This window comes from Salvelinus sp. IW2-2015, linkage group LG11 (assembly GCF_002910315.2).
Source record: "Salvelinus sp. IW2-2015 linkage group LG11, ASM291031v2, whole genome shotgun sequence".
Lineage (NCBI taxonomy): Eukaryota > Metazoa > Chordata > Actinopteri > Salmoniformes > Salmonidae > Salvelinus > Salvelinus sp. IW2-2015.
Genome location: NC_036851.1, coordinates 13,272,093 through 13,294,927, shown reverse-complemented (window position 1 = coordinate 13,294,927; position 22,835 = coordinate 13,272,093). Strand labels below are relative to the sequence as shown.

Sequence of the window (22,835 nt, the reverse complement as noted above, 5' to 3'; positions counted from 1 at the left end):
AATGAGGACTGCTGCCGAAGTAGAGAAACAATATTTTTTTCTACGTGCAAAGCTGCCTGTCTGTGTTACTTCACAAGATTTAATGAAATTGAAACATTAACTGGGCTAACTCAAAGACGGGGACAGTCAGTAAATCTTTAAATTAACGACCCCTCTCCCTGTTAGTCCCTCAGCCAGCAGACGGACAGTGACCTCTGTGTGGCCTAGCTAGCAGTAGAGGGGATTTCCCATCCTCCCTGTTGAGTCACTGAGCAGTTTCAAAGTGAGGTAGTTGTCCCTTCTCTTTAGAATGTTTTAATGTCTTTTTATTTAACCTTTATTTATYCAGGTGAGTCTGTTAAGACAAATATATGATTGACAATAATGTCCTGAAATGAGTCATACCTGACCTATAGACACATTTGAACATCACCATGAATGATACCTGTCCTGTACACAGGCTGAACACGCCACCAAACATACACCAACTTACAGACAGTTTCTGTTTGGTCTCTCCACAGACAATACTAGTTTCTATATTGTTTTGAAGAATGGAAAAACATCTGGGACCAGATAGAACATTGGAAGGCAGAGAAGTTCATCCTTAACCTTGTCATCTCCAGGGCAGTCACACATGTAGAGAAAAGTCATTGTTTTATTCTCCATAGCTTTCCCYGAGGCTGGGAAATCATCACAATTGCATTGAATAAAGTATATCCAGTGAGCCCGGAGCTTTCTGAAGATTACCCATGGCAATCTGGTTTTGCGACGAGACTGATTACTCCCATAATGCATTGGATTAAACTACTGTACAGTAACGGAACCCAAACCTTCTACCGTAACACATACTGTCACTGGCTAGACTTCATAGGGTTATTTAGTAAACCTTTTGCATTTCTTGTTATAATAAGTATGATACTTTACGTGTTATCCTTTCCCAGTGATAGTCACATAGTGTAAGAACGGAGCTCTGGGACAAACAGTAACAGACTGGTCTATCTAATCCAGTCCCTCCACTTCTCCTCCCCATCCCGGACCCTCTATCTAAGCCTAGACCTGCCCTGACACATCTGTTCAGCACAATGCTAACATCGTTTGGCAGATAAGTGAATTCAATAAGCAACTCCCAGAGTATCAAAGTCCAATTTATCATGACTCGACTTCCTCCYTCTCCCCCTGATCCCCAGATAACAGAAAGGTTACTGCATTTAGAGGGAATCGACTAATCTTTTTAGTGGAAATGGGAAATGAATTTGCAACAGACGTCATTACTGAATACATTGACAACTCTTTTCACTTACAGTGAAGGCTAATGCACTTAGTTTGTCAATGTGTAACGCCTCAACTGTTAATGCCCTGGTGACCTGTTAAACAATAATGTTTGCATTCAATCGTTAATGTATGCAAATACTGTGTGGGGGGTTTATAATCCATAACAAAAATGCAAATAGGAAACAGGTGATTGCTTGCAATGTCCTTGTTAATTTCCCACATACACTTATGAAACGTAATGCTTTTTACAACACAGCTAATTTTGCTATTCAGTCTTTCACAGGAAGTAATTTTGCCATGTGTCTTTCAGTCTTTCGCATAATGAGTGACCATTAGCTGGTTATGTTCCAGAGATTGGACAAAAAAAAGAGATGGTATTTAAATCAATACAAGATGCTGGATGAAGCCAATCCATTTCCAAGCCCCTGTATCTCAGAGAGCATTTCACTTCAGGTTGGGGATGGTAAAATTGCCATAAAGTGCTGTTTTCCCCATTGAGGTGCGGTACACTTTCATGAGCCCCATGTCATTAGTAAAACTGTCATTCCCTGAGTGCTATTTCCACCACAGACCCTTAGAGAGAAGTGTTTGATTGAAAATAATAAGCCCACACATTTAGCCTATGCTTTCCCCTGTTCTCTCCAAATGGATAGGAGAAAAATATGTCTGGTTTTAAAGAGCCTGGCCCTACCGTTTTCATCCAATTCCGACTTCATTTCGCACTGAAGTGCTCCGCAAATGCTGTCATTACAGAACACAATGCTATGGCACAGCGAAGAGGACTTGTTGGCTCCATTAAAGGGAGAGATGAGGGACTGGTCTTGTATATATTTTTAATTTACAAAGATGAGAGAGAAAGAGAGATAGAGGGGGGAGAGAGACAGTGAAAGGGGGGCGTAGGAGGGGGAAGGGGGAGAATGAGAGAAGGAGAGGGGGTAGAGAGAGAGCCCTGTTGTATAATGAGGAGTCAGTGATTTTGGAAGAGAGCAGAGAGCGATCACGGGGACGGTTTGACCTATGACCCTCAGATCCCTTGGTGCATATGACAGAGGCAGGATTAAGGTAATCAAGGGAGTAATGTGAAAAGGGCACGTTGATGTGTTCGTGTACCCACAGAGAGCAAACCATTATGCACCCCACTCTCTTTCCCCTGAGTGCATGTGTGTGTGCTTATTTGTCCGGCTCCATGTTATGGTCATGTAATCACACGCTTTCCCTTTCCTGTGGCAGTGGGTCATTTTCTGTGGGGCTTTGTGGTTCATTCCCCGGTGCTCTACACACCTCATGTGTAATAGGGTCATCATGACAGAAGTGGGGCATTACAGACTGATAGGGGAGGGTAGAATACTGCCCTAAAATAGATCCAATGTGTTTTACTAGGAAAAAAGCTTTTCAATAGGTTTGGGTTGGAGTTCTATCATATAATATGGCTGAAATGAGACATTTGAGACAMAAATAAATAAAAAATGCACTATGAAAGAAATCGCTCCGACCATTTCCTGGTTTCTAAAATTCTAATAGTTTATGAGACAAAAAAAATCAAGTATAGTGTAAGCAAATCATTGAACCATCTAAACCACTGTGAAATATATTTTCCATAACAAAAAATATTGTATTTTCAGCAGTTTGAAGCTGGTATACAAAACTGAGAYGAAAGACGCAAGAATGAAACTTAAAAAAATGGGAAGCATAGAAATAGCACRCATAGAACAGATCTACCTCTTCTTCGAAAAATTAGAATGAAAGATTTATAACTCTCATTTCTATGCGAATTTTGTCGGGGTCGCCCAAAAAGTTACTGCATCATCCAGATAAGAAATCTGTGATGGACAGAGGAATTCTATGGTGCACGTGTTTGCCGAGGATTACTTGGAGCTGACGCTCAACGCACAAGACTGTGTGTTTATGTGAGAACATTGTAAATGCTTTCCCCAAGTGATCGCTGACTGTCCACTCACCCCAAGCAGTGAGGAGAGGGGGTGGGCCTAAGTATCCTCCTATATCCCAACTGACCACTGGGAGACTTTATATTCCAGGTCCACAATGAGGTTAAGTTCTGYCTGCAGCGAACTGCCCTGAACATGACTTCACTTCTCTAGAGAATGGCACAATTCCTCCAATCACATAACAGCCCGCTTCCATCCAGACTTTACACCTACAAAAAGGATCACTTGAGCCCTGCGTTCAGCACCGAATGCCATGCCCTGATATTCACTTTCATTGGCTCCTTTCACTGACTGACTGTGTGCGCTGGAGCACATCCTCCATTTTCCACMCTCCTTTTTTGTCACGTTTTCAATTACTCTCTGAGTACACAAAGACAACCTGTGCTGTAATTCAATAAGGAGACAAAGGAGGCAAGRGTATCGCCTTTCCCGCCCACATCATTGTCCCGGTACGGGTGAGTGACAGGGGCGGCGTCTCCGCCTCTCCCCGGGACCCCACAGCAGAGAATGGTTACTTTGTACCTGTCACTCAAGCTGTGGCCCCTGACACAGAGGTCCCGTGGGCTCGTGGTGGGGTCCGGTAAGGTGAGGGGTCCCAGGCCACAGCCCTGTCCCTGCCAGCAGGTTACCCCAACCGTCCCTTTAAAACAATGAGAGACCTCCAGCAGCTGGCTCCTTGGGACAAGCACCATGGACTTACAGAGATGGCTTGAGATGAGATGCTWCAGTGCTGCGCATACAAGTCACACAGACTCTGCCATCGACGGGCTACACCACAACGGGAAGCCACACTCTAGGCGGGCAAAGCACCATTTGAAAGACTACATCCTCAATAAAGAACTRAATCAAAATGAAACCCGTATCTCCACAAGCGGATAGTTAGAACGTATTTCTGAACACAGGAGGTTGAAAGGTTGAATAAACAACAGAAGCTTGGCTTGGTGTTCTGTGAGGGGTCATACAGGCGATTCCACCGCCATCTGTCAACCTCATAGCAGAAGCAGCACACTACCAAGTCTTCTTCATCAGTCCACTCACACTCAAGAGTGGCTCTTTATCTTTCACTGYCAGCTACCGCTAAACCATTCACACGGACTCTAACTCACCTGAAAAGCCAATGGACTGAAAAATATCAATGTTAGAAGGGAGGCTCTATTATGTGCCAACCACAGCTCAGTGTGCTGGCTGGTGAGTGAACGGCTGKAGACAGCAAGGTCAGTGGGGCCACGGAGCCTGACCGGCCACAGCCATCACWAGCCAAGATAACAGTAATGAAAGTGAACAGTTTAACTATAGGATCGCCTATGAATACGCAGACCACCGATGAGAGGTGTAATCTCTGACTGACTATCGAAGAGATCCTAAGGGATAACATGAATTATAGATACTCAAGCATGAGAACCAGTGCCATGTCTGTAAAGATCCCACTGTGTTGTAGGGCCTTGCATTTTCCAATGTGTGGATAYGGTGCTCTGTGTTATGTACTGAGGTTAGTTACTTCAGAAGTCCAGAGTGAAGACGGMACTATTTGGTACCTGTCACCACCCCCCCACCACTGCCTCCCTAAACCCACACCCTCTTTCTCCCTACGGGGGTCTGTGGTCCCAGTGGGGTGTCATTAGTCTTCCTGAGGGACTGGCCAGTCTGGGCTAATTGAGTTGCACAGGATGACAAGGCCTCTCATTACTGCCAGGCCACTCTGCTTTGATGCTGCTCCTTCATGCGCCATCAGACACTGGGCCCTAATGAGGCAAACAGGTGAGCACAGAAAGCCACGACTAAACCTCACCATAACTCAACAAGACGACTCCGCTGCAGCATGGACGTGACAAAGTGAATGGATTTGAATCTTCCTTCTRGAAGAAGTGTAGTCTCAGAGAGAGTTGCCAGAACTGTGTGCACTTTGGCCAACTCCGCAGACTTTCATTGTCAGGCCACACAAACACGACAGAGTATGGAGACGGATCTGGCTACAAGGCTAGGGCTTAGATGGGACTCCAACACTGATGGCTGGAAAGGGCCAGTATGATAAGATGCTCATGGTAGCTCCAAACAACCACAATCGCTGACCTCCTGTTCACACTCGAATGAAGAGCTTTCCTCTCAGACAGCTTCCTGTGTGTGTGTGTGTGTCTCTGGGCTTCTGAGTGGGTAGACCGAGTCTGAGAAGACCGAACAATAATACTAATGTACCCTGCATGGCAGAACCAGGGAAAGTTGCCTAGGAAACATGCACTGTTACTGTCCGTCACTATGGCAACCTGGATCCGAAAAGTGCTCCGGGCCTCTTGTGAAGGGGAAGACGGTCCATTGAAGATGTTCCTCTTAAGACCATGCTGTCTTCGTGGGGTTTTTGTGGTCTTTTATTCTCAGAGATAAAGGCATACAGAGATGGAGGGAGGGCAGACATTCTGAGAGGAATGAACAATATTTCATCAAAATACTCTCAGCTCAAGCTTTTCAGCCCAATATTCAATATAAGCTCCAAATGTCTAGAATTCACCTCACCATTCGTCAGTTCACATCATCCATTTATTTGCTTCTAGAAATCGTACCTTTTCTGAATGAAAACCAAAGAAATCTGGGTTGCTGGAGTGATAAAAAAAAAAACATAAAAATACTTTGTTGTTTGGAACCATACAACTCTTAAAAATATTGTGGATTATCAATGCCTGAGTCAGCTGAATGATAATAAGAAATGAGTAAGCCATGGCCAGTCTGTTCACCTCTGTGTGCAGCCCCAGCACAGTAGTGGTTCCTGCTCAACCAGCCCAGCCGCTCTACTGCTCTGCTGGGCTCAGTTATGCAATGTGATTACTCCAGCCATCCACCCATTCATCCAGTGGGGTCAAATGAAGCTCTTGATGTGCACTGAGTGTGAGGGCTCAGGTGAAGTAGAGCTTTTGTTCTCTCAGTGCCCTCACTCTCCTGATGAGATTATCAGTTCAAATGKGCTCTGAGGGCTGAGGGCGAGGGTTGAGGATAGGGCTAGGTCAACTCCTGCAGAAAAGGGGTTGTGCTGTGGCCCCTGTGGCACTGGAGCCGCTCAGCAAGCATCAGGGAACAGATTAACTCCTGATTACATCACAAATCTGCCTGGTGAGCCTTTCTCCCTCATGCCAAAACACACGTACTGTACATACACTCCTACTGTCACACAACCAATACACACTCTTGAACTTTAGCCCACACTTAAACACATCTGCATCCACCCACCCATGTACACTAACACACCCTATGTGTTCCCGCGCTACAGACGGCTATATCGGTCTGCTAATACMGGACTAGTAAAGGCCCAGTGCACTAATTTTGTTTAAAAAACCCACTTGTTTTATTATTCATATTTTATTTTAATTCTGATTTTGTAGCACCCCTTAGCACCCCTGCTTCCAGCGGCTATGCACACTTAGACAGGCAAAGACAAATATAAATATGTATATATATATATAAACATATATATATATGCCTTTCTGCCATTACAAAATCTCAGACTCTGCCTTCCGCTCTGACTATGCTACATTTGCTCTGAGCTACCCTCAGAGATGACTGTATCCACTTTCCATCATAGAAGGCCTTGTCGTGTGAAGGGGGGATAGATGCCTGGCCTTCCAGGATTCCACCTACCAGGTCAGCCCATTTAGAGGGTCCAGTTGAGAAACACTAGAACGAACGTTGAGGCGTCACCATCCACACGAAGAGGATTCATTTGGGGTTAAAAGTGCCTTGTGGATGCTGCTCACGTTCTGGAACAGAGGGGAACTGGAACAGAGGAGAACTGGAACAGAGGAGAACTGGAACAGAGGAGAACTGGAACAGAGGAGAACTGGAACAGAGGAGAACTGGAACAGAGGAGAACTGGAAGAGGAGAACTGGAACAGAGGAGAACTGGAATAGAGGAGAACTGGAACAGAGGAGAACTGGAACAGAGGAGAACTGGAACAGAGGAGAACTGGAACAGAGCTGCTGTTCTGACACTGCCTCAACACCACACTATGGACACAGCTCCGCAAACGTACTGGATTACCTCTACAGCATGTGCAACAGTGCTACACGGGCTATCAGTTCGTCTGGAGGTCTTTGTTTACACGTTGATTGTGTTCTACCCCCCGTTAGAGGAATTCACTTTCCGCCGTCTGAGCAAATGATGACCCACACGCAAACAGGCTATCAGATAATCATATGACAGCCAGTGCGCCTGTGACCAATGGACACCTGTTTTGAATCAATAAGGGCGTGTTCAGCCAGTCTATTATGCTCACCTAGGCGTATTTATTATGCYCCAGACGTCCTGGACACAAATGATCTAAAGCACCGAAACCTTGCATTCTACCAGTAAATAAATACTAATGTCTTTTAGACAGCAGAGGGARAAAACAACTGTCTGGCAAATGCTTTACAGCACCCAATGGTGTATTTAAATGTGCACTGCACTAACGAGATACCTTTTGGCTGAGGGAGTCAGATCAAATGAGGGCAAGGTGAAAATATTCTCTCTGGAAACTAATAGACGAAGCTCAGATTCTATAGGGTCATACCGCCACCTATTGGCCACGCGTGTTAGTGTGCTCACGCAGTCAAAGGCTGAATGGTAATAAACAGGTAATAGAAAGCAAAATAGAGTTCAACACAATTCTTTAAGCATAATGTGTTCAAAGCATTCGGTCATTTGCCTCGCTCTTTGACATTTCAAATGACACTGTGATATCAAGAGATCGAAAGAGGGACAGGGACAGGAAAACCACAGACAGACAGGCGGACAGACAGACAGGCAGACTGAAAAKAAGTGAGAGTGGAAGTGGGAGTGGTGGAGAGACAGGTCCTGCCCTGCAGGATTTTGTACCGAACTGAGAATCTGTGCAAACAGCTTCAACAAGTGGCCTAATCCCAGAGCCTTTTCCTCCGGGGGAGGTGGGAGGGAGGAGGGCCTCCCTGGTATTTACCTGCTAGATTCAACAGCAAGCCATAAATCTACCCAGGGCCTCGCACGCTCYCCTCTTCCTCCTCCCCTTCTTCCTCCTCCTCCCTTTTCATCCTCCGCATTGCACTCCTCTCTCCATCCTCCCATCGAGTAAATCTATGTCTCTCTGTGTTTGTGTATCTCCGTAGCCCAGCTGGTTGTGTAAGCAGTGGGAGGAGAGGGAGAGAGAGACACGATGCAATGGCTCCAGTCTAGTATGACTCAGGCAGTGTGCATCCCCGCCCCTGGGGGTAAGAACACAAAACACACAGCCAGTCCCACACACATCCCCTCCTCTTGTAATTAGAGCATTCAGATGCTCACTTTCCCCCCTAACAGGCGCTCCCAGGTCCCCAGTCCCAGCACAGCCCAGCTGCACACAGCAGTAATAACCCCAATGACAGGGGGGACTGGAAACGCATTAGGAGACGCGTCTGGTTGGGCTTTTTCTTCTGGAGCCTGCCATGTGGGACGGGCTGGGACGGGAGTGGGCTGGGAGCGTGACGCCTCTCAATCACGAGAGGACTTGCAGAGCAGAAGGGGGAAGAGTGGGCCCCTGTGCTGCTCTGCTCTGTGCAGGGCCTACTCTGCTTTGCTCGTCTGTGCTGCTGGCTGGGGAATGCGATGCTGAAGAGAGGAGTCCAAAACTGGACGACATGAGTGGAGCCGGTGTCCCAGGAGGATTCCTCCACCACCTGTTCAAACAGCCGACGCTATATCCTGAGGAAATGAAAACTTCCATCTCCACAGAGCTGCGTGGATCCAGCACGCCAGATCCCCCTCGCTAGTCGCTACAGCTCACTGTGTGCTGTTTCCACAGCTGTTCCTGGGCCTTGCCGCGGGACAGCTATCTGGAGATCTGGAGCCAACACAGAGCCGAATTGAAAAGGCGAAGACGGTGAAATTGTAAACGTGTAAAATAAATGTATAAAATGTCCCCAAATATTTATTTGATTAAACACGTCTTTCGAATGCTGTGGGTAAACTAGAACAGCATGAGAATGGGAGAAAGACGCCAGTTCCAATGCAATTCTATATTTGTCCACCACCACACGGCCAGAGGTGATAGAGAGACCATTCAGCAGAAACTGAATTGACGCTTTCATGAACCCGTTCAGCCTGTCTATGTATGTTCTTAAGGTCATAGTCTGAAACGAGCAGTCTGGAGTGGTGACAATCGGTTTAAGGTCACCCCAGAGGACAGTGACAGCACGTGAACTGTAGTTGACCTCTGGTCTTTTATTTTTCACTCTTTCACAGACAGGAGAGCAGGAGGTTAAGTAGAGCCACTGTACTTAACTGGAAGAGTGCAATCAAACGAGCAAGGTSCATCTACGGGCTTCAATCTTCAATTCTCCTTCTCAAAGCAGGTCAACAGATTGGTGGGAAAAATGCTCGAKGGAACTGGCCTGAATTGAGTAGTTCAGTTGTCCTTTCAGGTTATTTATTATACTCTTTAGACGGTACAGCCTGGTTGGAGCAAACAGCCCTCTCTGTCTAACTGAGACAGACCCTGGCCTAACCCAACCTTTAGGAGTTCAACAGTCACCGTGCAGCGGTGGCATGCAGTCTCTTATCAGCAGCACACGCAGACGCAGCTCTGGCTGGCGTCAGGCTAGGCAGACTAGTTGGGTATGCTGCAGACTGAAGTAAACACCACCACCTTAACTGCCCCCATCACCATGGAAATACCCCGTCAGGACCAATCAAAACGCGAGACAACTGGGGCCAGGCTGTGAATGAGTGACATCAGCTATTTTATGAGCAGTTAATGTACCGACGCTTCTGTCTAGCCTGCCCCGGCTAGCTAGTCCTCTACACAGCACCAGGCCTCCTGGATGACACCAGCCCTGAAACAAACAAGTCCTGCCTGCTGTCTGTCAGACAAATAATGCTATTCTATGTTCTGCCCCCTTCTTTAAAACCAGAACCAGCCAAGGTGAAAGAGTCCTTCTGGAGAGGCAAGGAGCTGGCTGAAGGGAGGATCCCAAAACCAAAAGCCTGCTGTTGTTTCCACCATGATTTGACAGCTGAGTGGCTCACTTATTCTCAAGCTTCTACTGGAGACYGAAAAGAATACCTTTCATGGTGGTCATAAATCATACCTTGTTAWGTTAAACGCTCATGTGTCAAGAGAWAAAAATATAAGCGAGTTAAATTAACTGTGTACGTACGGGGAGAGTTAGTCAGCTGTTGTCTCATAAATCTCAGACAACACAAAAATKTATGTAAAACAGGTACAAAAATCATCAAGACTAAAACAACCATCCAAAAGCTTGGCTGTAATTGATTTACACTTTGTTTTATTTTTAGAGTTGATATAGAAGTAGTACTTTTAGAACCAGAGCTTGAGGCTGTGAGTGCAGACTGTGGCCACTAGGAGGCTCTCTACCCCTCTGCCACTGATGTTGCTCCAGACTAGCTGGACTGATGTCAAGAATGATCCTCACACATAGAGCTCAGTCTCCCATCTTCTCCCTTTGGATAAGAATCATTCCTGTGAAAAACGCACGGCTCTAACAGGTCGACTGAGGCTCMGTTTAACAGGCGACAGCTTCAGTTACACATAAAATGCATTTTTCAGGGAGCATATAAATGTTTTACGGTACTGCCACAGCTGGCACAAAACCGCGTAAATCCCCTCTCACTTGTGAAAATATTTGCTCGAATATTCTACGCCTCGAACGTGCACTCTGGACACAACTTCTACATTATGCATGTACGCTGTGTGCACACGCATGGAAGGACCTGAGAGCTCCTTTCCAAAACAAGAACAGCACAGGGAGCAGAAAGGCACAGGGAACAGCCACAGAACAACACACAGACAGCACAGCCCAAGATAGGATTCATGGGTAAAATCAGCATGTCTTACCAGCATCACAAGCAACACCTCAGCAGTAGGAAACAGCCAAACAAATAGACGGAGAGGAGCTACAAGGATCTCCACTTAACGTTTCAGCTCACTCCCTGCACCGACGTTAGTGACAAATGTATCTGCCATCACTGATTACAAGAGAGAAAAAGAGGTGGAAAGACTGAAAGGGAGGGAGAGAGAGAGAGAAAATAGAGTTGGATATTTAAAGCCTTATTGCCGATCCCATGGGGCTTGGAGCAGGGAGGGCGTAATGCTCATGGTTGACTTGGCCCATCATGAGCTCACTCACGCTTTTCCAAATTGTAGACAGGAAGCACCTGGGCCCAGGGGCCTGAGATTGGCTGGCTGGCAGGCAGGCAGGGGCCCTGCAACCAACCAACACTACACATGATCAGCCCAACTGGAAGGAATATATTATGTGTCTTTGTGGCCCAACAGCCAGCTTCCCTGGGCTGTTGGTAAACAAATACCTCTCCCCTCCCTTGCACAAGGCAGTGGCAGATGATTATTTTGCTGAGTTCGCAATGAGGATTTATCCCAGTGTTTTACCCAAAAGACTCAGACTTTTTCTTCTACGCCGACCGGCACCCCTGTCTCACTGGGACATGGCTAAGGCGGACTTGCCCTGACATTGGGCCAAGCCCAGGTCCAGGGTATTTTTCAGCTGCATTTACATAACAATGGCTAACTGTGAACTTTAACACCTTCACAAAGCAACTGTCTTGAAGGATGCAGAGGTTGTTGATTCTGCTCCCTCCAAGTCTTAGTGTCACTCTCCTGAAGGAAACACAAGTACACTAGAGCTTGCTAAAAAGGCATTTCACTGTACTTGTGCACGTRACATTAAAACTGAAAACAGTAKAGCTTGTTTTGACATAATACACGGTATAGCCACTRGTGTGGGGGAAAGTCTCAATGAAAAAACGCCACTTCATTCCTCCTCAGCCTTTGGGCAAAGGGAAAACAAAATGTGGTAGCTATGCCCATCCAGAGCCAGCTTAATGCCTCCTCATACATCCAAACCCATTACTAAAATGAATTATGATTATTATGATTTTCCTCAACAAGAGTTGATGTCTTACTGTTCTAGCTACCACTACTAACGAGAGAAAGCATGGGTAGACTGGTCATATGGACGACGCGGTTATGGCGGTCGCGCGTTGGAAGAAGTGTGGCGGCTGGGTGGGAGCCTGGATGAGCAGGGCTGGCGGGCGCGCGCCTGGTTGAGTTTGGTGACTGTGTGGCTGCCCCCGCTGAGTACTATGGGGATCAGCGCTCAGCCACAGTAGCCAGAGGCAAGCGGCCCAAAGTAAACAGCTCATTCTGGGGACGGTTCAGTTGAGGAGCTAGCTGCTGTAATTATACTGGTGGTCATGAGAAGATGAATAAGACCAAGACGAGGGAAGGAGGGGAAGAGGGAGGAAAAGACTCCGACCGACAATGACATCAATCTTTATCTGCTACAGATTCCCAAAAGAGCAGTTAACTTGGGGGACCAAAGGGCCGGGATAGGGACTGGGAGGGGAAGTCGGGTAGAGGGTGGAGAGAGTTCAGTTCACACTACTCTGTCTGCACTCTCAAGCCAAAAGTTTTTGGAACATTTTTGGGTTGACTTCCAGAGGCCCCTCGGAAATCATCTCAACACTAGTGAGAGTAGGGTGCTGAAATGTGAAAGTTGGAGCAGAAAAAGAGCCAACAAATACACCTTCTCTTGCTTTAAATCAGAGCTTTGTCTCCTCCACTGCTTTCTAAAAATGTGACCTTGTATGGGTYGTGCGACAAACTAGGGCACCAGTGAGGATTTCCTACACTGGACAACTTGTTACAGCTGTTGATAAGTCTTTGATAATAATCTGCAAAAAAAATAGGTTATTGCATTAAGATATACTATAAGGTGAAACAAAGCTACAGTGCATTCGGAAAGTATTCAGACGCCTTGAATTTTTCCACATTAAAATTGATTAAGTGGTATTTTGCCCTCATCAATCTACACACAATACCCCCATAACAACAAAGCAAAAACAGTTGACATTTTTGCTAATTTATAAAAAATAAAAAACTCAAATATTACATTAGGGTTAGGGTTTAGGGTTCGGGTATGACGCTACAAGCTTGGCACACCTGTATTTAGGGAGATTCTCCCATTCTTCTCTGCAGATCCTCTCAAGCTCTGTCAGGTTGGATGGGGAGCGATGCTGCACAGCTATTTTCAGGTCTCTCCAGAGATGTTCGATCGGGTTCAAGTCCGGGCTCTGGCTGGGCCACTCAAGGACATTCAGAGACTTGTCCCGAAGGCACTCCTGCATTGTCTTGGCTGTGTACTTGGGGTCGTTGTCCTATTGGAAGTTGAACCTTCGCCCCCAGTCTGAGGTCCTAAGAGCTCTGGAGCAGGTTTTCAACAAGGATCTCTGTACTTTGCTCCGTTCATCTTTGCCTCAATCCTGACTAGTCTCACAGTCCCTGCCGCTGAAAAACATCCCCACAGCATGATTCTGCCAACACCATGGTTCACCATAGGGATGTTGCCAGGTTTCCGTCAGACGTGACGCCTGGCATTCAGGCCAAACAGTTCAATCTTGTTTTCATCAGACCAGAGAATCTTGTTTCTCATGGTCTGAGAGTCTTAAGGTTCCTTTTGGCAAACTCCAAGCGGGCTGTCATGTGCCTTTTACTGAGGAGTGCCTTCTGTCTGGCCAATCTGCCATAAAGTCCCCCCTTATCTCAGCTCGCTGGTCACCATAGCAGCACCCACCTGTAGCACGCGCTCCAGCAGGTATATCTCTCTGGTCACCCCCAAAACCAATTCTTCCTTTGGCCGCGTCTCCTTCCAGTTCTCTGCTGCCAATGACTGGAATGAACTACAAAAATCTCTGAGACTGGAAACACTTATCTCCCTCACTAGCTTTAAGCACCAGCTGTCAGAGCAGCTCACAGATTACTGCACCTATAGCCCATCTATAATTTAGCCCAAACAACTACCTCACCCCCTACTGTATTTATTTATTTATTTTGCTCCTTTGCACCCCATTATTTCTATCTCTACTTTGCACATTCTTCCACTGCAAATCTACCAATCCAGTGTTTTACTTGCTATATTGTATTTACTTCGCCTTGGCCTTTTTTTTGCCTTTACCTCCCTTATCTCACCTCATTTGCTCACATTGTATATACTTATTTTTCTACTGTATTATTGACTGTATGTTTGTTTTACTCCATGTGTAACTCTGTGTTGTTGTATGTGTCGAACTGTTTTGCTTTATCTTGGCCAGGTCGCAATTGTAAATGAGAACTTGTTCTCAACTTGCCTACCTGGTTAAATAAAGGTGAAATAAAAGATAAATAAATAAAAAAGGCCTGTTTGGTGGAGTGCTGGAGTGATGGTTGTCCCTCTGAAAGGTTCTCCCATCTCCACAGAGGAACTCTGGAGCTGTCAGAGTGAACATCTGGTTCTTGGTCACCTCCCTGACCGATGCCCTTCTCTCCCGATTGCTCAGTTTGGCCGGGCRGCCAGCTCTAGGAAGAGTCTTGGTGGTTCCATACCTCCTCCATTTAAGAATGATAGAGGCCACTGTGTTTTGGGGGAACTTCAATGCTGCAGACATTTTTTGGTACCCTTCCCCAGATCTGTGCCTCGACACAATCCTGTCTCAGCGCTCTACGGACAATTCCTCGACTTTATGGCTTGGTTTTTGCTCTGACATGCACTGTCAACTCTGGGAGCCTATATAGACAGGTGTGTGCCTTTCCAAATCATGTCCAGTCAATTGAATTTACCACAGGTGGACTCCAATCAAGTTTTAGAAACATCTCAAGGATGATCAATGGAAACAGGATGCACCTGAGCTCAATTTCGAGTCTCATAGYAAAGGGTCTGAATATTTAAGTAAAATAAGGTATTTCGGTTTTTAATATTGAATAAATTAGCAARCATTTCTAGAAAAACTGTTTTTGCTTTGTCATTATGTGGTATTGTGTGTAGATTACTGAGGATATATATATTTCTATCCATTTTAGAATAAGGCTGTAACAAAATGTGTAAAATGTCAAGCATCATCAATGATGTCGCTCTGGCTGCTGGTGATTCTCTGATCCACCTCTACGCAGACGACACCATTCTGTATACCTCTGGCCCTTCTTTGGACACTGTTTTAACAACCTCCAGATGAGCTTCAATGCCATACAACTCTCCTTCTGTGGCCTCCAACTGCTCTTAAATGCAAGTAAAACTAAATGCATGCTCTTCAATCGATCGCTGCCCGCACCTRCCCGCCTGTCCAGCATCACTGCTCTGGACGGTTCTGACTTAGAATATGTGGACAACTACAAATACCTWGGTGTCTGGTTAGACTGTAAACTCTCCTTCCAGACTCACATTAAACATCTCCAATGCAAAATKAAATCTAGAATCGGCTTCCTATTTCGCAACAADGCATCCTTCWSTCATGCTGCCAAACATACCCTCGTAAAACTGACCATCCTACCGATCCTCGACTTCGGCAATGTCATWTATAAAATAGCCTCCAACACTCTACTCAACAAATTGGATGCAGTCTRTCACAGTGCCATCCGTTTTGTCACCAAAGCCCCATATACTACCCACCACTGCGACCTGTACGCTYTCGTTGGCTGGCCCTTGCTTCATACTCGTCGCCAAACCCACTGGCTCCAGGTCATCTACAAGTCTCTGCTAGGTAAAGCCCCGCCTTATCTCAGCTCACTGGTCATCATAGCAGCACCCACCTGTAGCACCAGCAGGTATATCTCACTGGTCATTGCAAAATTAAATTGCAAAATTGAATGCTTCTAAAGAGGCASCGTACCTTGATACTTAAAACCCAAATCGATACTGTCATTAACGTGGTTCTTCAATAATTTTACATAACTCTTGTTGGATGCGCATTTGGTTTTCCAGCTGATTAGTTACACCATGATATTTTCACACATCATCATCTGATCCGGAGAGGAATCTTTCAAATGACAGTCAAGGTACGAACAGCTGTTGTGATATTTTTCAAATGACAGTCAAGTGACGAACATCTGTTGTGATAGCGCATGCGATGCAACAACAACCCAAGTGCTGGGAGAAATGTGGTCGCAAGGAACGTCCACAATATTTCTGTGTCTTATTCGTTGCACCGGTGAAGATAGTTGTGCCTGGATCSACGTTGGATCTAATATCCCATCAAATGTATGTTGATCATCTGTTGCGGTCTGCTTGATTAAGGGTCTTGTTAGATTTAACAGAGAAAGAGTCAAAGTAATGAGTTCATGCTGCTGTGCCTCGGATTGGACACGGAGTAGCCAATTTATACATTCTCATGCTYCCTTTAATTATCCGTGATTTCATTTTTGATCCGTTTTTGTGAGAGATGTGGCCAATTTCGTTTGTTTCCCRCCGCTTCAACTGAAGGGTGTTACGTTACTCTGTTGCGGTTAAACCACGTGCGGTTATTACGAGGACGACAACATCTATTGTTGGCTTCAASTTGGCTTTCCATACAAATCCWTACGTTGWAAAAGGAACCTGGTTTTTGGTCACTTTCTCATTATAAAAACAGCGATGGTGAGATTAATGCTACCGCTATTCGTGACTTTAWTATGTGTGCCTGCGTCGGCCACATAGGCTACAGAAAATCGCCATGCATGCRTCCAATCTATTTAGTCAGGCAATGTCCACATTATTCTCACATATTTTATAATGTAATAATACTTTGAATATCAATGCATTGGCAAGGCCTAACAAATTCATTATCTTAAAGTGACACTTTTTGCATGCTTTTTTTTTTTTTGGGGGGGGGGGGTTCTATATTACAACCTATATGTCCAATTATATAAATGATAAAATTGTATAACATTTAGGTCCTTGAAAATTACAATTCAGTAATTAAAACAATCCCTGAAAGTCCTTCATTTTAACTTGCCAGTGTCTGTATGAACCCTGCTTAAAGGATTTATAGTCCTAGACCTATGTTGTTGAATAGCTGGAGTTATGGGCCAATTTGCATATCTATTGCTCTAAGTACACATGTGGAACTGCATGAAAATCCTTTTTAGTTTGGGATCAACATTTCAAAATGGTTTGAAACCAATGTCACACATTTGCCCCATTATTTATAGAAAGACCCATATGCCTTAAAGATAGTTCCATGTGGGTTCAGGGAAAAGGCTTATGRCAAACTGTATCTCCAAACTAAACTGGAAGTAAACCTTCAAGGAAATGGGAATTTTAAAAGTAGCTGCAGACCTGCAAGCCAGAACACTAAAGCATGTCTGCTTTTGTACATGTGTGCTTTTCTGCTTGTCTATCTTCTTATTTTGCCAGAGAAACCYTCAAGGAACCTGCGATGCTGGCCAATTAGCAATACAACTTTATGCTGTTTTTTTACTAGCGCAGAACACATACTGTATACCTTTGTTCACTCTATAGCAGCTAGACTGAAGGCACTGTATCTTTTAAAGGGCTTCTACTTGTGTCCTATAATCGTTATTATTTAACTTCCAAGATTATTATTCTTTAACTTTAACTTGAAGTTTAGACTAAAATGAACTCCTAGAGTCATGACATTGTAATAACCATAGAATATGTAGTAGAACTTCCATGTTCTCCATCATACAGTGCCTTCGGAAAGTATTCAGACCCCTTCTCCACATTTTGTTATGTTACAGCCTTATTCTAAAATGTATTAAATTATTTGTTTTCCCTCATCAATCTAYACACAATACACCATACTGACAAAGAGAAAACAGGTTTTTAGAAATGCAGGAACTTGGCCTGTGTGTCACCTCATATTTATACCCCAGCGAAACAGGAAGTTATGGCTTACCACTTAAGTGTTCCTAATCACTTAGTTGAACTTAACGTGAAATATGAATGGGAATTACTTCAATTAGATTTTACTCATAAGAATTTCTAGGGGTACCAATAATTGTGGAACACATTTCAGAGAAAAATATTTATTTCACATTCACATTTTTTTCAATAATTTTACAATTAAAGGTTCAATTTTTGTGAATATTTTTGAATGAAAGACCAAGAGGATAAACAGCAAAGATTTTTTTTTCACAGTCCATTTTGCTCATATTTACCAAGGGTGCTAATATTAGTGGAGGGCACTGTATGTAAATGTCATATAAAAATCTTTTTTTCAAAACAAAACAAAAAGTTTTTTTTCTTTGTTATTATGGGGTATTTTGTGTAGATTGATGAGGGGGAAAAAAACATTTAATCAATTTTAGAATAAGGCTGTAACGTAACAAAATGTGGAAAAAGTCTAGGGATCTGAATACTTTCCGAATGCACTGTATGTTGAGGAAGGGGACGAGATGATTCTGTTCTGAATCCCCATCTCTGGAGGCATGCTGTTTGGCTGCTGTTATTTGCGTCATTAGCCACCCAATGAGCATGCCAGGAGTTGAGCTACAGTAGGAAGAAGAGATCAATGTTTAGGCTGTAGGAGCTCYACCGTGAATAAATAATTCACAATGGTAGCTACAGCTCTGCTAAATACTTTATTTAGTATTTTGGCTTTGTAGTAACATCATTGTCTTCATAGAGCAATGGACATGGACTTGACTTTCAACAGTCTTAGCAAACTCCCAAACTGGCTTTTACTATGCATTACCCTCTGGAAGTCMAAGGGGAGGGTAAACTATTGTGTTGGGGAAGCTACTCTGAAARGATAGTTTACCAAGTTACCAAAGAAGTTCAGCTACACCAAATCTACCCTGAAGAAAAATATTGKTTACTTAACTAAAGTTATTTTGAAAAGGTAGWTTACTAAATCCAAACTACATTGTGAAAATGATTTGATCTAAATCTGAAATGTCATAGACTACAAACTGCAAGACAGAGCACTCTGGAGTCAGATGTTAGCAGAATGTGTACCACCAAGCTACTGCAAAATGTTGTTCAATTACTAGTTGAACCACATGTAGTTCACTACTCCCCAACACTGGCCAACTGCTTCTTCAATGCTCGCCTTAAATGGCCTCCATGTCCCTTGGTGTTAGTTAAGATRCCAGTCCCTGACCCCGCTCTTCCTGTGATCCACACATGGCCCTGACTGCAACCCGGCTCTGATTAACAAATTAACAAGCTCCTTGAGCTGATCCTGGATCAGGTAGAGGTGCAGGAGTATGTGACCCTGACGCAGGGATTAAGTCTCCTTTATGTCCAGATTACACAGCACTTACTCCCTGAGCTGAGGGGACGTCAGGTGTGTCCCTGCAGATTAGCACAAAGCTCCTGGTAATGAAAGAAAGGATACCCGGTGCTGCCTCTGGCGCCTTTGAAGTCAGACCAGTCAGGCTGAATAAAAGGCATTCCCCTCCCTTTCCCTCTCCTACCCAGGATGGGAGGAGCCCCAGAGGAGCTGGAGCCAGACTCCCAGAGTCCAGTAGATAGGGCTGAGATTAGCCCAACCTGGCCCGCACCCCTCTCCCTCGCTCTCCTCCTCTTGACTCCCCCTCTACCTTTTCTTTCTCCCTCTCTCTTCAAGGGCTTTATTGGCATGGGAAACATATGTTTACATTGACAAAGCAAGTGAAATGAATCATAAACAAAAGTGAAGTAAACAAATCAGAAATGAATAAACATTACACTCACAAAAGTTGAAAAGAAAGAGAGACATTTCAGATGTCATATTATGGCTATATAGAGTGTTGTAACGAGGTGCAAATACACGTTTACCCAACATTCTCTCGCACCTTTTAATTGAAAGGTAGAAAGGAGTTCCAACCTCCCTGACAGACAGAGGTGAGGTGAGGAGGAGGACAGAGCCAGAGGTGTCCCTAATCTAACGGAACGCCCTCCTCTGAAAGTAGTCCAGTGATTTTTAGAAGGTTAGACTTGGAGGCTGGGCCCTGGTTGAGAAAGGTGGAGGCGCATACAGGGGGAGGGAGGCTGGGCCCTGGTTGAGAAAGGTGGAGGCGCATACAGGGGAGGAGGCTGGGCCCTGGTTGAGAAAGGTGGAGGCGCATACAGGGGGAGGGAGGCTGGGCCCTGGTTGAGAAAGGTGGAGGCGCATACAGGGGGAGGGCGACAGGGTTCTGGGTGCATTATACAGACACGCGGGAGAGCAGAGCTTTTCTTCAACTGAGAGGGATAACCTGGCATGGAGAAAGGGTCAGAAATAGTTCTCCCTGGAACGCTCACAGACATTAAATACGGATTTAAATGAAACAGTGTTGAAAACCATAATACGCCCCCCACAGAGGTTCTGGTTTTACGTGTGGCTGTTGAAAGAACAAGCTAAGGACAAGCGAGGTAAAAAATGTGAACTCAGAAGTGATGAAACTCAAACGTAATTAGAAAGTCTGAAGCAGGACAAACAGAGAGAGCTAAAACTAGCAGCAGTAATAACCAGAGATAGCTAGTTATAGTCCACTCCATGTCAGAGCCGAGGTTGGAGGCTCGTCACTGATGGACACATCTGACGTCGCAATAATAAGAAGGATTGAGACATTGCGCATGCATGTGCACACACACAACGCAAACTAAAGATAGGCTGTCTTGGTTCAAAACATGTAGGAGTCTCACCTACCAACCAACCAACCCCCACTTTCCTCTCCCCTACCCTCCTCTCTAATGCCTTTCTCTTCTATCCTCTCAAATCAAATGTTATTCRTCACATACACATTTTCAGCAGATGTTATTGCGGGTGTAGCGAAATGATTGTGTTCCTAGCTCCAACAGTGCAGTAGAATCTAACAATTCACAAGAATAMACACAAATCAGTAAAAGAATGGATTTAAGAAATATATAAATATTAGGACGAGCAATGTCGGAGTGGCATTGATTCAAATACAGTAGAATAGAATACAGTATATACATATGAGATGAGTAAAGCAGWATGTAAACATTATTAAAGTGACTAGTGTTCCATTATTAAAGTRGCCAGTCATTCCATGTCTATGTATATAGGGCAACASCCTCTAAGGTGCAGGGTTCAGTAACCGGGAGGTAGCCGGCTAGTGATGGCTATTTAACAGTCTGATGGCCTTGAGATAGAAGCTGTTTTTCAGTCTCTCGGTCCCAGCTTTGATGCACCTGTTTGGACCTCGCCTTCTGGATGATGCGGGGTGAACAGGCCGTGGCTCAGGTGTTTGATGCCCTTGATGATCTTTTTGGCCTTCCTGTGACATCGGGTGCTGTACGTGTCCTGGAGGGCAGGCCGTGTGCCCGTGGTGATGCGTTGGACATACCACATGCGGGCTGTGCAGTTGCCGTAMCAGGCGGTGATTACAGCCCGACAGGATGATCTCAATTGTGCTTCTGTAAAAGTTTGTGAGGGTCTTAGGGGCCAAGMCAAATTTCTTCAGCCTCCTGAGGTTGCGCCTTCTTCATCACACTGTCTGTGAGGGTGGACCATTTCAGTTTTTCAGTGATGTGTACGCTGAGGAACTTGAAGCTTTCCACCTTCTCTGCAGCTGTCCCGTCCATGTGGATAGGGGMATGCTCCCTCTGYGGTTTCCTGAAGTCCACGATCAGCTCCTTCATTTTGTTGACATTGAGGGAGAGGTTATTTTCCTGGCACCACTCCGCCAGTGCCGTCACCTCCTCCCTGTAGGCTGTCTCRTCATTGTTGGTAATCAGGCCTACAACTGTTGTGTTGTCTGCAAACATGATGATTGAGTTGGAGGCGTGCGTGGCCACGCAGTCATGGGTGAACAGCGAGTACAGGAGCGGGCTGAGCACGCACCCTTGTGGGGCCCCAGTGTTGAGGATCAGCRAAGTGGAGGTGTTGTTTCCTACCTTCACTACCCGTCAATAAGTCYAGGACCCAGTTGCACAAGGGTTCAGACCCAGGTCCTCGAGCTTAATGATGAGCTTGGAGGGTACTATGGTGTTGAATGCTGAGATAGAGTCAAGAAACAGCATTCATACATAGGTATTCCTCTTGTCCAGATCGGATGGGGCAGTGTGCAGTGCGATGGCATCGTCTGTGGATCTATTGGGKCGGTAAGCAAATTGAAGTGGGTCTAGGGTGACAGGTAAGGTAGAGGTGATATGATCCTTAACTAGCCTCTCAAAGCACTTCATGGTGACAGAAGTGAGTGCTACGGGGTGATAGTAATTTAGTTAAGTTACCTTTGCTTTCTTGGGTACAGGAACAATGGTGTACATCTCGAAGCAAGTTGGGACACTGGGATAGGGAGAGATTGAATAGGGAGAGATTGAATATGTCTGTAAATATGTCCACTCTGAGGACGCAGCTAGGGATGCCGTCTGGGCTGGGAGCCTTGCGAGGGTTAACACGCTTAAATGTTTTACTCACATCGGCCAGCTAGGGATGCCGTCTGGGCTGGGAGCCTTGCGAGGTTTAACACGCTTGAATRTCTTATTCAMGTCGGCCATGGAGAACGAGAGCCCACAGTCCTTGGGAGCGGGCCGCGTCGGTGACACTGTGTTATCCTCAAAGTGGGCGAACAAGGTGTTTGTCCGGGAGCAAGACGYCGGTGTCCGTGATGTGGCTGGTTTTCCATTTGTAATCCGGGATTGTCTGTAGACCCTGCCACTCCTGTCACCCTTCCATCACCTTCCCGATTCCTTCCTCTTTTAACATAATTCCCACCTGATTTCAAGCATTTGTCCACAGTTACAATTAATGACTTTGTTTTGGGCAAAACAAGTTTTTTAAATCCCAACACTCATTAAAACTAATGCTCACTGGTATCGGAGTCACAGTGTAATCTCTGGGGGGACAGAGAATGTTCTGGGGAGGATTCATTTCTTCCTAGCAGCTGTCAGTGATTCTTAAAATACGTATTGTCCATCACTTCCTATCCCATCCAGAATCTAGTGCTT

At 45.2% G+C, this 22,835-nt stretch overlaps 1 protein-coding gene across 4 annotated transcripts in view; it reads right to left on the bottom strand.

Moving 5' to 3' along the window:
- pdzrn3b (PDZ domain containing RING finger 3b) overlaps nucleotides 1-22,835 on the bottom strand; it is a 123,734-nt gene that overhangs the window by 37,150 nt on the left and 63,749 nt on the right. Inside the window, exon 1 of one of the 4 annotated variants that reach the window (XM_023996166.2) lies at nucleotides 11,027-11,188. The exons of the other annotated variants lie outside the window; for them this stretch is intronic. Coding sequence (XP_023851934.1) covers nucleotides 11,027-11,032 — 6 coding nt within the window. The 5' untranslated portion in view covers nucleotides 11,033-11,188. Of the gene's footprint in view, nucleotides 1-11,026; nucleotides 11,189-22,835 lie in introns of those variants that run through there. 4 annotated transcript variants of the gene reach the window in all.